Below are 16643 nucleotides of genomic sequence, written 5' to 3' on the forward strand. Positions count from 1 at the left end.
TGATCTGTCGCATGAGGGCATTCAGGTTGAGTTCCTGCCACCCAACACAACGTCATTAATTCAACCGATGGACCAGGGGGTTATCAGGGCGTTCAAGGCCCTCTATACGAAGAATACCTTGGCGGAACTCGATGCGTGTGGATGCTGCCCAAGATGATGAGGATGAAACATTCAATTTGAAGGCGTACTGGCGGAAGTACACAATAGCCACGTGCCTGCAGAACATCCAAAAGGCACTGAAAGAAATGAAATCTGCTACTGTTAATGCGAGCTGGAAGAAATTGTGGCCCCAGATTGTTTACGATGACGAGGGATTTACACCTGCTGAGATTCAACGCTCTGCAATACGGAAATCTGTGCAGTTGGCTGCGATAATTGGAGGTGACGGGTTTGGCGACATGACGACTGAAGACGTCGACGAGTTGTTGGACTGCCATTCCCAGCCGCAAACTGACGCAGACCTCGAAGACCTGACGAAATCGGCCAGTGAAGAAGACAGTGAAACACAGGAAGAGACCTAAGAAATTGTCGAAGAAACGGGCTTAACATTAGAATAGCTTGCCAAGCTCTGCAACCTTGCGAAGGAGTTGAGAGAATTGTCGCAAGAGTGGGATGAGGATATGGTTCGTTCTATGCAATTCTGCAACAAAATCGATGAAGACATGACTCCCTACAGGATGCTCTTCGAGCGAAAAAAGAAGCAGCGGCAGCAACTTCCGATCACAATGTTCTTCTAGCCTCGCAAAAAAGAGCCAGTTCCTCCTGCTACTATGCCTTCGGAAGAAATTGAAGAAGTGTCCCCTGGAAGAAGTTGAAGAGGTGTCCCAGGAAAAGACACCTCTGTCTGAAGAGATGTAAAATACTATCATTGGCTGCACAGTAGAAGACATCATCAGCTTCATCATCGTCATTTCTACTGTGCAGCAAATTCATCGCCATCATCATTCAAGTTTTTCTTCAACTTCTTTCGTGGTGAGTACAGTAACAATCTTTATTTTTTTATACTACTTTAATATTCTAACATTTTAATATTTGTGCCTGTTTTAGTTTAGGGTACTATAGTACATGCATTAAGTGTTCTATACATTAAAGGGTAGTATGTTAACAGTACTACGTAAAGGGAAGGTTTTAAAAGTCTGAATATACATGTCAAATAAATACGTAAATATGGTGTCCCTACTTCGCGGATTTTCAGCTATCGCGGCCGGGTTTGGAACCTATCTACCGCGATAAACGAGGGTTCACTGTACTGTACGTGGGTGATGGCGCGTGGGAGAGCGCTGGCGCGTTGGAAAGCACTGAGGCGCAGGAGAGCGCTAGGGCGTTGGCGAGCGCTGACGCGCAGGTGGTTGCTGGCGCGCAGGAGGTTGATAGCGCGCAGTGGCGCGCTGGAGCGCACGTGAGCGCTAGCGCGCTACCTCAGGCAAAGCCTTGCGTACAGAACTGGCGCGTAAGGGACATATGCACGCGATGGCGCGTAAGCCCTTGTTGCCCCGTAATAGGGATCGGTGCCTGACTAGCATGATAGTCAGGATTCGTTGGCGCGTAAAGCGCATCAGCTGCCAGGAACGGCGACGCCAGGTCAGCAGGTCTGTCGGGTGGAAGGTCGGCGTGCCCTTTGAAAGGACGACCTTCCACCGAAGGGGATCGCGAAAGATCCGCTGAGAGGTCCAGGACCATAGCAGGAACAGTCGGTGAACGCTGATGAGGCATCTCTGCGGCGGACTGCAACGACGATGATGAACCGAAGAGGCGCCTCCTCACCGCTTTATAAGGTGAAGGAAGGCGAGCCTTGCGACGGATGCGCCCTCTGGGGGCCGTAGGATCAGCAAGCTGACCTTCTGTAGTCCTCCGAAGAGGAGTCTCTGTAAGTGAAATCCCCCGAGGGGGAGAATCACCGGCAGGAGAGACTGTTGGACTTAGTTTCTCCCTCGTAGGTTGAGCAGGAATGGGAGAAACTAAGTCTTCAGCTACTGTGGGATGTAAAGAGGCAGAGGTATTAGGAGATACCGCATTAGATACCTCTGACACCACAACGTCGACAATAGACAGAGGATCAACCTCTGCCAAAGTCGGCGTTTGCTTGACAGCGGCACCCAATCGGATGATGTCAAGTAGAGCTTCCTTGGAGGGCGAACCCTCGAGCCCCAAAGAAGACCAAAGCTGAAACAAATTAGTTAATGATATATCCTCCCCCGGGGTGAGAGGTGGAGCTGCCTCGCTAGGGGAGGCAACGCCATCTCTCGAACCACGAGTTTGGGAAACAGAACTACGGTCTATGCTACCACTCGACGGTCTCTCGAAAGGGACCAATCGAGCGGGAGCTTTGGAGGAGGTTTGGGCAATGGAAGAAGATTCCTTGGGATTTTCTCCTTTCAAAGAAAACATCGAAGAAGAAATATCCCGCCTGGACTTCTTCTTACGTCGCCGAGAAAACCTCTCCCACTGGGAGGTAGACCACTCTCTACACTCACCACACTTATTACCACTATCACACAGTTGGCCTCTACAGTAAGGGCAAAGGGTGTGAGGGTCTGTCTCGACCACCGACATGAATGTTCCGCAGGGGCGGTCGGGTAATCCAGGATAGGTGCGCATAATCGCAGAGGCCAACTTCACGCTCAAACCTGTCAAAGAAAAAGCAAAAAAGTATTAATGGCTGCCAAGAGCAAGGCGAGGATGAGAGAGGACCCGTCCATCTACCATCCGAGCCGAGAGCAAAGAGAGCTCAAGCACAGGTGTGTGTGAGGGGGGGGGTTAGCAAGTTACCCTCCCCTATCCCCGCTAACTAGCGATGGGGTAGTAAACCCTCGTTAAAATTCTCATGGCTCGTCATTTCAGCTACGCCGAAAGTAATACCCCTATTAAATAGCGTGGTTTGTATGTCAGTTACAGAACAAACAATATTGTAATAGGATAAATATACAAACGACTTGACATTCCTTTCACCCTTTAAGCTTGGAAAATACAAGACAGAGAATGGACTGTGTCACTGACTTATGATGTTCTGACACATGATAGATTAACCAATATAAATATAAGCTTCACCAAAACAAAAAACCTGTCAATTTTATATTAAAATCATCATTTCCGTAAGGAAATCATATTCCATAAGCAGCTTTTTATCAGAAGAGATGACTACTGTAAACACGGATTAAGACCAATAACACCAATTCAAAGATGTCTAAAAAATGGAATTCTAACGGATAAGATTTTTTTTTCATTCCTAAACTGATTTGATATATCATAAACCTTGAGAATGAATGACAAAATTCTTGTACACTGTAATTCCTACTTGCAATATACTGTACAATATTAATCTATTATTATGGTAACCCGTAAGGTAATAAAAAATTAAAAAACCCAAGTCATTTAACAAACATTTATACAAGAAATTTACAGTTTTACATAAAAAATTACTTGCAGCATGAATATGTTAGTACTGAATGACTGAGACATGATAATGAAAGGAAAACAAAAGGTTCTTAAATAAAGGAACAAGAAAGAGGGCATGAATTGATTACATTCCCAAGTGAATCTGTTTTAGGTATCAGAGTGACTTAACATCAAAAAGAAATAGATGAAAGAATAATATGAGCAAGGAATGCAACTGTAGGACCTGGGGTGTTCCAATAAATCTTCTGTACCACTTATAGTGCATAAACCAGGACACTATTTTTTACAAATGTGGTTCTGCAATAGTCACATCAAATTGAAATGAAAAGACAAGGTTTGCTCAATATAATACATATGAATAAAACAGCACAAGCAAAAAGGAAACCACCTACCTGGCCATCTCTACCAATCTTAACTGGCTTTCCATCATTCCATGGATTGTATAAATGCTGTGTTTTAGTAAACGACAAATCTCGTCTGGAAAAAACAAAAACAAAACAATCAAAAAAATAACTTTAAAACGATCATCATAAAATAACAATGAAAAATATATAAAAAAAAAGTTAAACAAAATATTATTTGTAAAATTAGTAACTACATACTCATTATGAAAATAAAATGTACAGTATTATATTGTATAAATACCTATGAAGGAAAACATACATACCGTGTACTGTACTTCATCCGACTGAAGCACTCTTGGCTTCATTACTTAGTTAAGTCCAACAATTATTTTGTGAATGTTTCATCAAAAGTCATTCGTGAATGGCAGACGCAAAGGATATGACAATGTCCTAGACACTAAAAATATATTCATATGATCGGCACCACCAAAGACCACTCTCCTCCCAAGCTAGAATCAGGGAGAGCCAAGTAATGGCTGCTGAACTCAGAAGGTGAACCAATATGCTCCTTCAAACCACCCCATCCTTAGTTCGCAATGATAGTAAAGTTGCAGACACTAAAAGAAACTATTGAGCTTAAGCAGTTCTCAAACCCAAGCCCAGCAGATCACCTGGCAGGGACATTTCCAATAGAGTACCACAGCCAGTATAACATGTGTTTAATGACTAGTTTATGAATGGTAACGAAAAAACAGAAATAAGCTCATACAATCTCATTAAGTCATAACAAAGATTACAATATGAAAATACAGTAAAACAAATGTACAGAAAATTGTTGATGAGAAAACTATTTTCCTCCTAACAATCTTTGCTTTTATGTGAGGATATACTGTAGTCTTTCAAGGCTAAAAAGGATTAAAATACCATGCTTAACTCCAGATTAAAGTATCTAGGCTTAAGCTTATCCTCTTCAGGTACCATTGAGAATGTATTCAGAGTTTTTTATTGTTCAATATTCTTTGGTTGTCAAATCAAATTATTGGGAACTAAATGTAATGTTAAATTTTAAATAGGTTCTCTGCTTAAACTTTGGAAGAATCTTATTTAATTTTAGCATTAGAAAAATCAAAAATTTTAAGTAATTTTTATTTTTCCTAACATACTTACCGAGAACTACTTTCTTAGGAGTTACCTGTAATCTCTCTACCGACCAGTTTTGTGTAGTATACCCTATGCCCGTTTTCTATGGAGGGCTAACCCGGGAGTAAAGAGAACGTGCCCCGAGGGTAGACCTGAGCTAGGTCGGCGTCAGCTTGGGTCCCGTTAGTCAGTAAGTTCCTCGGATGTTGCAACAAGTCCCTGCAAGGGCAGAAAGGCACTCGGGGAAGGTAGGGAGGGCCATTACCCGAAAGTAGTTCTTGGTAAGTATGTTAGGAAAAATAAAAATTACTTAAAATTTTTGATTTGTTCCAACAAATACTTACCTCGAACTACTTTCTTAGGAGACTTACACTTTAGGAGGTGGGAGTGGCTTCCTGACCTTCAGACCCAGCAAGGCGGACGCCAAGTAGCCTAGATATGAACTAGGTTCTAAAAAACGGGGAAACGAACGGTAGGGTAAACTACACAAAGAGCTCACGTTAGTGTCTAAGTACTCACCCTTTGAAAAATCTTCTGATGTTGAGTCCAGTAACAAAGTTGCAGAGACGTGTTCTTTATTGGTTACATAAGTGTGGTTATCTCCGATAGGGATAGGAAACGGGAATTAGGGTGAAAAGGAACGAACCTGTGTATCCTGGTTTTGCTATCCACGATTGTGCCTGGGGCTTCACCGTTAAATCACTTGGAGCGCAGAGATGACTGTCCCAAAGGAGAACCCGTCTGAAGACCTTCTTGAGTAATCCTTGAGGTAATGGGCAGTAAAGGTCGACTGGTTCGACCAGGTGCCCGCCCGAAGGATCTGGCCCACTGCCATGTTCTTCTCAAAGGCTAAGGAAGTGCTCAGTCCTCTGATGTCATGGGGCTTAGGAGTACCTGGCACGGCCAGTCCCTCCTCCTTGTAGGCCCTGGCAATAACTTGTCTCAACCAAAAGGATATGGTATTCTTCGATACCTGCTTCTTTGTAACACCTGTGGAGACGAAAAGGCTCTTGATGCCCGGCCGGAGATGTGCAGTCCTCTCAAGGTATTTCCTAATGGCACAGACAGGGCATAACCTCAAATCCTCAGGATTCCCAGTCCTAGGAATAGCTGGCAGAGAGAACCCCTCGAATTTAGAATCTCAGACTGCTGGGTTCTGGGTTTTCGCCACGAACGAAGGGACGAACTTGAGGGAGATTTCTCTCCACCCCTTCGAATGAGAGACATCATAAGACAGCCCATGGATCTCACCTACCCTTTTCGCAGAGGCCAAGGCCAACAAAAAGACCGTCTTGAGAGTGAGATCCCTGTCTACAATATCCTTCATTGGTTCGAACGGGGGGCTACTTAACATCTTCAAAACCCTAGCCAAGTCCCACTGGGGCACCCTAACAGTTTGAGGGGGGCAGGACTGTTCAAAACTCCTGATAAGCATAGAGATGTGTCTAGAGGAGCCCAGGTCGATGCCCTTCAGAAGGAAGACTTGACCCAAGGCTGCTCGTACTCCTTTTATAGCTGGGATTGACATCCCTATCTCGTCTCTGAAATATACTAGAAAGTCTGCGATATCTGGGACTGAGGCTTTGAGGGGTTTGATGCTCTTCGAAGCGCACCACTTCGTGAAAGAGGCCCATTTCGCTTGGTAGACCGCTACCGACGACCTTCTCAGGTATCGCGACATCTTCTTGGTCGTTCCTGATAATATCCTTCCTTCCTCAGGAGGCGCTCGATAGTCTCCAGGCGTGAAGGCATAGAGACTGTGGGTTGTCGTGGAACCTGAGAAAGTGTGGCTGTTGTAGAAGATCTGGCCTGTCGGGGAGTGGCCACGGAGGATGGCTTGCCAGGTCTTTTAGGTCTGCGAACCACTCTCTCTCCGGCCACCAGGGCGCTACCAAACTCATCCTTAAGTTCCGGGCAGCCCTTACTCTGTTGACCACTTGCCTGATCAACGTGAAGGGGGGAAAAGCGTACACGTCTATGTTGTCCCATTTGTGCTGAAAGGCATCCTCCAAGGCTGCCTTTGGGTCTGGGACAGGAGAACAATACACGGGTAGTTGTGCGTTCAGCTTGGTTGCAAAGAGGTCCATCACCGGGGAACCCCACCGTTGAATGATGAGCCTGGCTACTTCTGGGAGGAGGGACCACTCTGTTCCTACTATCTGACCCATCCTGCTGAGACCGTCGGCTAGGACGTTCTTCTTCCCGGGGATGAACCTTGCCAATAACACTATCTGGTTCGCCTCCGCCCAATCCAGGATCTCTAGGGCAAGATCGCACAACTCCCTTGATTTTAGGCCTCCTTGCTTCTTTATGTACGCAACTACTGTGGTGTTGTCGCACATCAACGCCACAGTGTTTCCCCTTAGTAGATCGATGAAGTGCAGGCAAGCTTTTTGGACTGCCTTCAACTCTAGGACATTGATGTGTAGGCCTTTCTCCACGTCCATCCAGGTTCCTCTCGCCGTCTCGTTGAGGAGATGGGCTCCCCATCCCTGGTTGGAGGCGTCTGTGAATAGGAGCATCTCGGGAGGCTCGGTCGCAAAGGGCATCCCCTTGAACGTATTTGACCGGCAATGCCACCATTCCAGGGAGGGTATTGTGTTTGGCAGAACAGGAATTAATTTCTGGGGCGAGTCCAGTTGGTTCCAGAAGTTCTTCAGGTTCCATTGGACGGCCCTGAGCCTGAGTCTCCCCTGGGGAACCAGTTTCTCCAATGACACCAGATGACCTATTAGCCTTTGCCAGTCCTTCGCCCTCCTGGGTTGCCCCGAAAGGAAAGGGAGAAGGATCTTTATTAGATTGCTTACCCGCTCCTCTGACGGAAAAGCCTTCACTAGTCGGGAATCCAGTGTCATCCCCAAATAGGTCATCCTGGTGGAGGGAGATAGGTTCAATTTTTCTGGGTTGATCATGATACCCAGACCCTTGCAAAATTGAAGAAATTTTACACCCTGCTCCTTCAAAACGTCCTCTGAGGAGGAAAGAAGCAACCAGTCGTCCAGGTACCGGATGAGGCGAATACCTCGCTCGTGAGCCCACACAGAGACTGTCGTGAAGACTCTCGTGAATACCTGGGGAGCTGTCGACAACCCGAAGCAGAGGGTCTTGAATAGCAGGATCTGGGTACCCCATTTCACCCGGAGAAACTTCCGGCTTGAGGGGTGGACCGGGATTTGGAAGTATGCGTCCTTGAGGTCTATGGTCATCATGTAGTCTTTCTCCCTCAAGGACAGCAAGACCGACTACGGAATGTCCATTTTGAAATCTGTCTTGCGCACAAACTTGTTGAGAGCTGACAGGTCTATCACCGGTCTCCATCCCCCCCGTCGCCTTTTCTACCAGGAATAGTCGGCTGTAGAAACCTAGTCCTGGGTGAAGGACCTCCTCCAACATAGTGGACACCTCTTCTTGAAGGGCCGCCCTCTTCAACGGGTCCTTGGGTGCCAGCCACTCCGACAGGCTGGCCGGAATCAAAGGTGGGGGTTCCGTTAAGAACGGTAGCCTGTACCCCTCCTTCAGTACGGATACTGTCCAGGGTTCCGCTCCGTGAGCCTTCCATGCTTGCCAATGTCGTCTGAGGCATCCCCCAACCTGAGGCTTGTGCAGGAGTAGGGGGCCTCCCACTCTACCTCCTCCTGGAGGAGCGGCCTGAACGGCCTCTCCTGGAGGCAAAATACCCTGTTCTAAACGAGGCAGACGCTGCTGGAGCTCCTCTACGGGGGGGCTGTGGCGCTGAAGCCCACGAGGAAGAAGGGGCTTCTCTCCTCGTCAGGTTAGGAGGGGCCTGAGAAGTAGAGGGCCCGTCTGATGCTGACCTCTTGTAGGAGGGCCTCCTTACCGGTTGAGGCCTGGGAGCGTTCACTTCCTTTCGTTTAGCTACCTTCTCCATAATCTCCTCTAGCTGTTTCAAGGGGAACAAGGAGTCACCCCACACAGGAAGGCTCCTCATGGCCCTCGCCTCTCTGTCTGGGACCTTCCGGGAAAGCTTCGCCAGAATAGTGTCCCTTTTGCGAAGAACCCAGTTAGGCTAGGACTCTCCCAATACCACCTCGTCAGGGTATGGGGACACGACAGTATTAACTTACTACTAGGAACACAAGGGAACATGGTTTACCTGCAGTGGTTTGAGGTCAGCTGTGCAGAGAACCCAGGATGCTGCTTTCCCCAAGAGAGGGGAGGATGAAGAAAAGAATAAGGGCCAGACATAACTTTTCTTTCATGCAGACTAAAACCGGGTAACAATGCCCTCAACCCTCTGCTACTTGTCCATTAAGGAGCCTGAGGTTTAAAACAGCTGTTGTGCAGCCACCACAGGGCCGATAGAGAACGTATCGAGCCTCCTGTGGGTCACGTCTTGCAGGTAGTGGGCTGTGAAGGTTGTTTGACACTTCCATACCCCTGCTTGTAGAACCTGCGTCACTGAGAAGTTCTTTTTGATGGCCAGGGACGTAGCTACACCCCTGACATCATGAGCTCTAGGGCGACATGATGGAGGAGGGTCTAGATTCAGGGACAGATGGATTGTCTTTCGAATCCATGCTGAGATGGTGTTCTTGGTAACCCTCCTCTTCGACCTCCCAGTGCTAACAAACAATGCCTGCACTTGGGGACGAACTGCAGCTGTTCATTTCAGATATAGCCTCAGACTCCTTACTGGGTACAGTAGGAGATGGTCTGGGTCATCTGTTACGGAACGAAGACTTGAAATCCGGAAGGAGTTGAACCAAGGATCTGCTACTCCCGGATTCTGAGTCTTAGCAATAAACTCAGGGACGAAGCTGAACGTTACCTCCCCTCATCCCCTTGAATAGGCGATGTCATCAGGGTATGGGGATGTAACAGTATTAGTCTTAATACTAGGAACACAAGGAAGCATGGTTTACCTGCAGTGGTTTGAGGTCAGCTATGCAGAGACCCCAGGATGCTGCTTTCCCCACGAGGGGGTAGGATGAAGAAAAGAATAAGATCCAGTCAAATCTTTTCATTCACACAGACTAAAAGTGGGTAACAGTGCCCTCAACCTTCTGCTACTTGTCCATTAAGAAGCTTGAGGTATACAACCAGCTGTTGTGCAGCCACCACTGGACCGATAGAGATCGTATCGAGTTCCTGTGGGTCACGTCTTGCAGGAGAAAGGTTGTGAAAGTCACCTGGAGCATTCACATCCTTTCTTGTAAAACCTGCATCACAGAGTAATCTGCTAAGAAGGACCAGGGCATAGTTATGCCCCTGACACTGTGAGTCGTCATGTCGAGATGATGTTTCGGTGATCCTCCTCTAGGAGGGACCTGGGCAGGCTGTTGCCGTTTTCTTTAGGTAAAGTCTCGTACCTTACCCTGGGTACAATAACGGATGATCTAGATCGTCCGTTACCTAGTTGAGACTTGTGTAAGATCTGTCACCTCTGGAGACTGTGTCTAGTGACATACTCAAGGACGAAACTGAACATTGTCTTTCGCCCTTCTCAATAATGGGCGATGTCGAAAGAGAGACCATGAAGTTCCTTACTCGTATGGTTGCTGTCCGAGTGTGTAGGAACATTGTGTTCTTAAATCAGGAGGAAATTTGTTGCCTGGTGAAGTGGAACACAAGGAGGTCCCTTTAGGGATCGGAGATTGAACCATGTTCTGAGAGGAAGGTCTCAATTCCGACTGGGGAAAGGCAAGTTGTAAGTCCGTATGAGTTAGGAAAAGTCTATCTATGAAAGGGTCTCCCTTTCTTTCAGCATGAAGGTGAAGGATCAAGGTTGAGTGATCATCTTTACCTGTCGAAACTGAACAGGGAATCTTTTCCTCTTGCATGTACTCGAGGATTCAGCTATTGCTGGAATCGAAGTATCGAGTGAAGAGACACTTTCCCATGACGCCAACCACACAAGACGTGATACTGCCTGGTAGACTGATGCTGAGAAACTCCTCAGGTATCTAGACAACCTTTTTGCAAAGAGGTATTGAGTAGTCTTCAGGCGTGCACTCATAGCAAAGCTATAGTTTGTGGTAGGTGTCGAAGTGGGTTGTCTGTTATGCGGAGAGGGTTCTCTTGTAAGCTCTATCAGGAGTTGCAAAAGGTTTGGAGACCTTTCTGCATAATGCCATAGTGGAGCTAGGATAGTCCTTGAGAGGTTGACCGATGTTCTAGCCTTGTTGAGTGCCGTTCTCCAGATAAAACAGGGACGAGACGTAAACATCATTGTTGTACCCACCGTTGTTGCCACAGAGCCTTGGGGTCTAGGGCTGGTGAGCAACGGTAGCCTAAGGTACAGGAGCATTGTGAACAGACCCCCTAGTTGGAGGACCTCGTAAAGTTGGGACTTTGTTGGCTACATGATGGCGATCCAAAGTCCATTCGGTATACCTATCTGAGATGCTGCGCACAGATTGTCGGCGAGCACGTTCTTCCAGTCTGGAATGAAGCGGGCTGAAAGTGGTACTGAACGGACTTTGGCCCATCTTAGTGTTTATACTATTAGATGGGAAGAGTCTATAAGCCAGTTCCTACTTGCTTGTCGATGTGAGTCTCTATGTGGTGTGCAGTGTGTCGTCCATCACATCACTGAGTGGTCTGTTAAGAACCGAAAAGTTGGCCTTCATCTCTTAAGAGATTTAAGTGAAGGTACCTTCGGGCTCTGTCCAGAGGGCTGAGGTCGTGTGGTGCAGCACTATGGTCCCTCCTTTCTTCTTTTTCTGACTCCAGTCTCCTGGAATGGAAGTCGTTCTCGTTTCAAGAAGGTTTTAGTGGAGATTGGTGTTTAGAATCATTCCCAGATACACCAGTCTCCTGGGAGGGAAGTAGGGAAGATTCCGTAGGTTTACTCTGATCACTGGATCTTGGTAAAAAGACTTCAGAAGTTCCAGTGTTAATGCAAGGTTGCCACTGAGTCTGCTAAGGTCAGTTAGTCGTCCCTAGAGAGCGGTGACAGAAGCCGATCCTGTGAGACCAGGATGGGTGTAATGGAAAGACCGAAGCACAGTGCCTTGAACTGGTGTTTCTTGTTTGTCTAGACTGAATCTTCCAACCTCCCTAGATGGATGGTTTGGACCTGGGAGTAAGAGTCCTTTAGGTCCAGTGTGCGAATGAAGACCTGAGGTCTTAGCCCTCGATCGAACTCCAACATGGTGTGGACATTGACCCAAAGGGACAGCTCCTTGGTGATCCTTTTGCATGGAAGATTGTCGACGCTGGAGTCTTGACTCGTGTCGTAAAGGATCAGGAGCGGTACCCAGTGTAAAAATTCTTCTCTGAGAGAGAATTTCTTTAGAAGGTAGGCCACGCTTAGCCTTACCACGCGCCCTGATGGGATTGATGCTATTCCTTATAATAAAATTAATCAGGCAAATGTTAATCAATGGTTAACCGTTGGGTATCGTGGATACTGTGCAGTTGGAGTGTGTTCGCAAGTAGTTCCCTGTTGGCAAGCCGTTGATGAGGGTTGTCGAACGTTTACCAATCACATTAGCGTGATGACAAACAGCCAGTAGCGAGAAGTATGTTGTATAACTTCTGATCTAGGAACTAGAGGAAGCCGGTGACTAGTAAGTTCGAGTCACAAACTGCTGGCAAATAACCGAGGACCAATGAATAGGTGGTCTGTGCGCCGATGGTGAGTTCGAGATCAGCAAGCTGATTATGGTCCCCCCACTTGGTCAGAGATGAGCAAGCTGAAGATGGGCTGGTCAGAGATCAGCGAGCTGAGTTCAATGATCGAAGAAAGATGAGCTGCCCATCGGTGATCTCGTGATCAGCAAGCTGATGACTAGTTATTGACTAGCTATCGATGATTGGAAATGCTAGCAATTGGAGATCGTTAGTCATTGGAGGGACTAGAGGTCACAGATCAGCATTGAGCTAGCAATTGGCGATCTGGTGATCGGCGACCTAGCGATCAATAAACTGTGAACTAGCTATCAGCAAACAGTGATCTAGAGATCAGTCTGTTGAAGCTTTCCTGTTTGCTGCTGCTGGTCTGTCAAGGAAAAAAGAAACTTCAGAAGAAACAGGGACCAAGGATTCCCTGATTCGATTCCCTTGTAGGATGGAATGTTCGGGATCTTGAATCCTTCTGTGGAGCCTTATTCCTCTTTTCCCGGTGGCAAAATTTATGTGCTTGCAGGGAGGAATGAGGCAACGGTGACCTGTCCAAAAAGTTTTACTCCTTTTTACCGACAATTGCGCGAGTGTGTAGGCGAGTCTGGAGCGATGGCACAGGATGATGCTGGTGCTTATTATCTGCCTAGAGAGCAGGCAAGCGCTGGTTCTTAGACAAGAGCTGGTGCATTGGATCTGCGAGCCTTGACTCTTTGGCAAGAGTTGGCGCATTAATCCGGGACCGTAACTGCGCAGGAGGGCGCAGGAAAGTGAGGAAGATCGCTGGCATGCCGTAAGGCACTGTGCATTTTTGTGCAGTCTCACTAGATTGCACTGAAGCGTGTGACTGGTTGCGAAAGAGTGGGAGCATTGGCGCGTGCGTGAGAGTACTACGTGGAGATTGTTGCCGCGTGCGTGTGGAAGACCATCGGCATCCACACATAAAAGACCATCGGAGCGCACGGAAGGCTGTGTGCGTGCACTTAAGATTATTGGAGCGCGCACACGCGAAGGTCGTTGGAGCGCCCCCGCGCGTAAGGCCGGCGGTGCGCTTGCGCGGTAGACTGTTGGCGCACGTGCAGGATGCCATCGGTGCCCGTGCACAGAAGAAAGTTGGCCCGTGCGAGCGGAACTGTTGCCATGCGCATGTGCAAGACTATTGGAGCGCGCGCAAGAGCATTGGCGCTTGCGCGCTTGAAAAATCATCGACATGTGCGCAGGATACCATCGTCACCCGCGCGCGGAAGATCGTCGGTGCGTGCGAGACTGTTGGCACGCGCGCGCCGATACTGTTGGCGCGCGTGGAAGATCGTCGGCACGTGTGCGCGCACAACACTGTTGGCGCGCGCAGAAGACTATCGGTGCACGCACGCACGTGCAAAACTATTGGCGCGAGCGCGGGGGACCATCGGTACCTGCGCGCGGAAGATGGTCGGCGCTCGCGCACGTAAGAATGTCGGCGAGCGCGCGCAAACAAAGGTAGCGGCGCACACGCGGAAGACCATCGGTACCCGTGCGCGAAAGATTGTCGGCGCTCGCGCCCGTAAGAATGTCGGCGAGCGCGGGAGACCATCGGTCCCCGCAAGCGAAGGTCGTCAGCGCTCGCGCGCGTATATAAGAGCGCGCGCGCGGGAGACCATCGGTACCCACGCGCGGAAGATCGTCGGCACTCGGAAGAATGTCGTCGAGCCCGCGCGAAGGTAGCGCTAATAGGTTTGAGGGTCAGCTGGTAGGTTGACCAGTGGCAGGACGATTAGGAACTGCGATGTGCCCTTTAAAAAAAGGGCGAGCATCCACCGATGGGGACCGTAAGTAGGTCTGCTTTAGAGTCCAGGACCGAAGTCCTTTGTTGCAGCGCAAGGTTGTGTTGGTAGATCGGTAAGTCAGCTGGCAGGACAATCAGGAACTGGGATGTGCCCTTTGGAAGGGCGAGCATCCACCGATGGGGACTGTAAAAGGTCCGTGTTAGTCCAGGACCAAAGTGCAAAGGACTACGTTGCAGCACAAGGTTGCGCTGGTAGATCGGTAGGTAACTGGAAGGTCTGCTTGATCCTCCGAAGAGGTGTCTCTATGAGAGGCCTCTCCCGCAAACCAGAGAGATAAATACTTCGTAGAAGAGACTTGAAGACACTCGTGATGACGCCCCTTAGGGCTGGTGGATCAGCAAGCTGACCTTAGCAGTAGCGATCCTCCGAAGAGGAGTCTCTATGAGTGGCCTCTCTCGCGAACGAGAGAGGTGAACACTTCGTAGAAGAGACTAGAAGACGCCCATGATGATGCCCCTTAGGGCCGGTGGATCAGCAAGCTGACCTTAGCAGTAGTGATCCTCCGAAGAGGAGTCGCTATGAGTGGCCTCTCTCGCGAACGAAAGAGGTGAACACTTCATAGAAGAGACTTGCCAAGACTGTGCTCCACCCCTGAAGGAAGAAAAACTCAGCAAGGGGGGAGAGAAGTCTGGCTGAAGGGCAGCAACAGTAGTCGGAGGCGATAAATTTATCAAGGTATGGGAAGTTCTCCCTCTGAAGGGAGAAACCACCTCACACCTGGGGAGGAAACCACCCTTGGAGGGGAAGTTGTCCAACCCCTGGAAGCGAACCTCCTTTAGCGTTCTAAGATGATCTGAAGTGCTAGCCATGTTGTCACGGGAGTACTTCTAAGAGAAGGGATTATGCCCATGCCGACGTCCTCTGAGGGACGCCAGTGACAGCAGATTCCCCAGGCATGAACAGAACAGCTCTGCTTCGTTGGCACTCTTTAGTCGAACGAAGAAAAACTGCATAGTTAACTGGGAAAATAAAATTAAATAATTATTTAACAGAAATTCCCTAGGGAGGAACTCCGAAGAGGAACCCCGAGGGAATAACATAAAATAAGAATTAAGTATGCACCCTTCCTTCCCCAGATGACATCCACGGGAGAAGGGGGGGAGCGGAGTAACTGTAATAAAAACAGAATTATAATCATTCAATTCAGCTAAGAATATTCACTAATAGCGAGAACCACTGACCGCCCCAAAGGGAAGTGTTCCCCACGGAGAAAGCTGAAAAGTTAAAATACAATTAGATTTTCACTAAAAATAATTGAGACAAACAATCGGAAGAGCAACCTAACCCGCACACGGGCAAGGAGCTTCCGCAATAGTACGTTGTTGTAGTAAAGGTGAACGACCTCGAGAAGAGAGAGACCGTAGTCAATCTTTAAAATGCCATATTCCCTTTGCTCAGAATCCAAGTTTCCCGTAGGAAAAGAGGAAAAGGCGAAGACAATAGTTGAATGAAGAGGGTCCAGGTGATGACGATTCCCCTGCGGCGGCCGAGTTAACGGATATATGCCGACGGGAAGACCGATGGACCAGAGAGGGAGAGGCCATTCCCCACGAAGTGGAACTGTGCTGGCCTTGCTACTACGCAAGTGTCATTGTCGTATATCACACACACAGCACAAACACTGAAAAGGAAACTTACTACATTTCTATACACATATATATTCATAAACATTAAGAATGTTTATATATATATACAAGTATAAGAAAAAGTAAGTTAAAAGACAAAAAGTAATGGCAGTCCAAAATAGGCGAGGAGAAAGAGAGGAAACAACCGTTCTCGCTCCGAGCCAAATGTAAAGTGAGCTCAAGCACAGGTGTGTGTGAGAGGGGGGGGAGGTAAGCAAGCTACCCTCCCCTACCCCCGCTAACTAGCGGTGTGGGTAGTAAACCCTCGTTAAATTTTAATGGCTCGTCATTTCAGCTACGCCGAAAGTAATACCCCTATCAAATAGCGTGGTTTGTATTCCAGTTACGGAACAAATTACATATTTCTTTGGTTGCAGGATGCACAACAGTAAAGTTTATGCACTACTCAAACAGTGCCACAACTCACACTCCCCTTCCTACTTCAAGAGAATTGACAAAATGGACTAAGTAATGGGTTTGTACCGAAATTATTTATAAAAAAAAAAAAAAAAAAAAAAAAAAAAAAACAATATTCAATATACTGTTAACTTCAGACATCAAAAGGCAGTCACTTTTACAATAAAAACAAGTGTTGGGACTCACCTGGATATCCAATCTAATTCAAAAATTCCTCCCAATGCTCGAGCTGACAGACCTGGTGGTAGCTCCCATGTTACTGCTGGGAGATCTCTACGGGATTCACCAGCAAGACGGGCAAAACCTTCAAA

At 47.8% G+C, this 16643-nt stretch overlaps 1 protein-coding gene across 2 annotated transcripts in view; it reads right to left on the reverse strand.

The window, feature by feature from the left end:
- The window catches only part of Ythdc1 (YTH domain containing 1), a 305795-nt gene that overhangs the window by 201709 nt on the left and 87443 nt on the right, over nt 1–16643 (reverse strand). For both annotated transcript variants that reach the window (XM_068382583.1, XM_068382575.1), the window contains 2 exons: nt 16519–16636; nt 3789–3873 (listed from right to left, as the gene is read on the reverse strand). In XM_068382583.1, the coding sequence (XP_068238684.1) occupies nt 3789–3873; nt 16519–16636 (203 nt within the window). The remainder of the gene's footprint in view (nt 1–3788; nt 3874–16518; nt 16637–16643) is intronic.

Source organism: Palaemon carinicauda, chromosome 1 (assembly GCF_036898095.1).
Source record: "Palaemon carinicauda isolate YSFRI2023 chromosome 1, ASM3689809v2, whole genome shotgun sequence".
Classification (NCBI taxonomy): domain Eukaryota; kingdom Metazoa; phylum Arthropoda; class Malacostraca; order Decapoda; family Palaemonidae; genus Palaemon; species Palaemon carinicauda.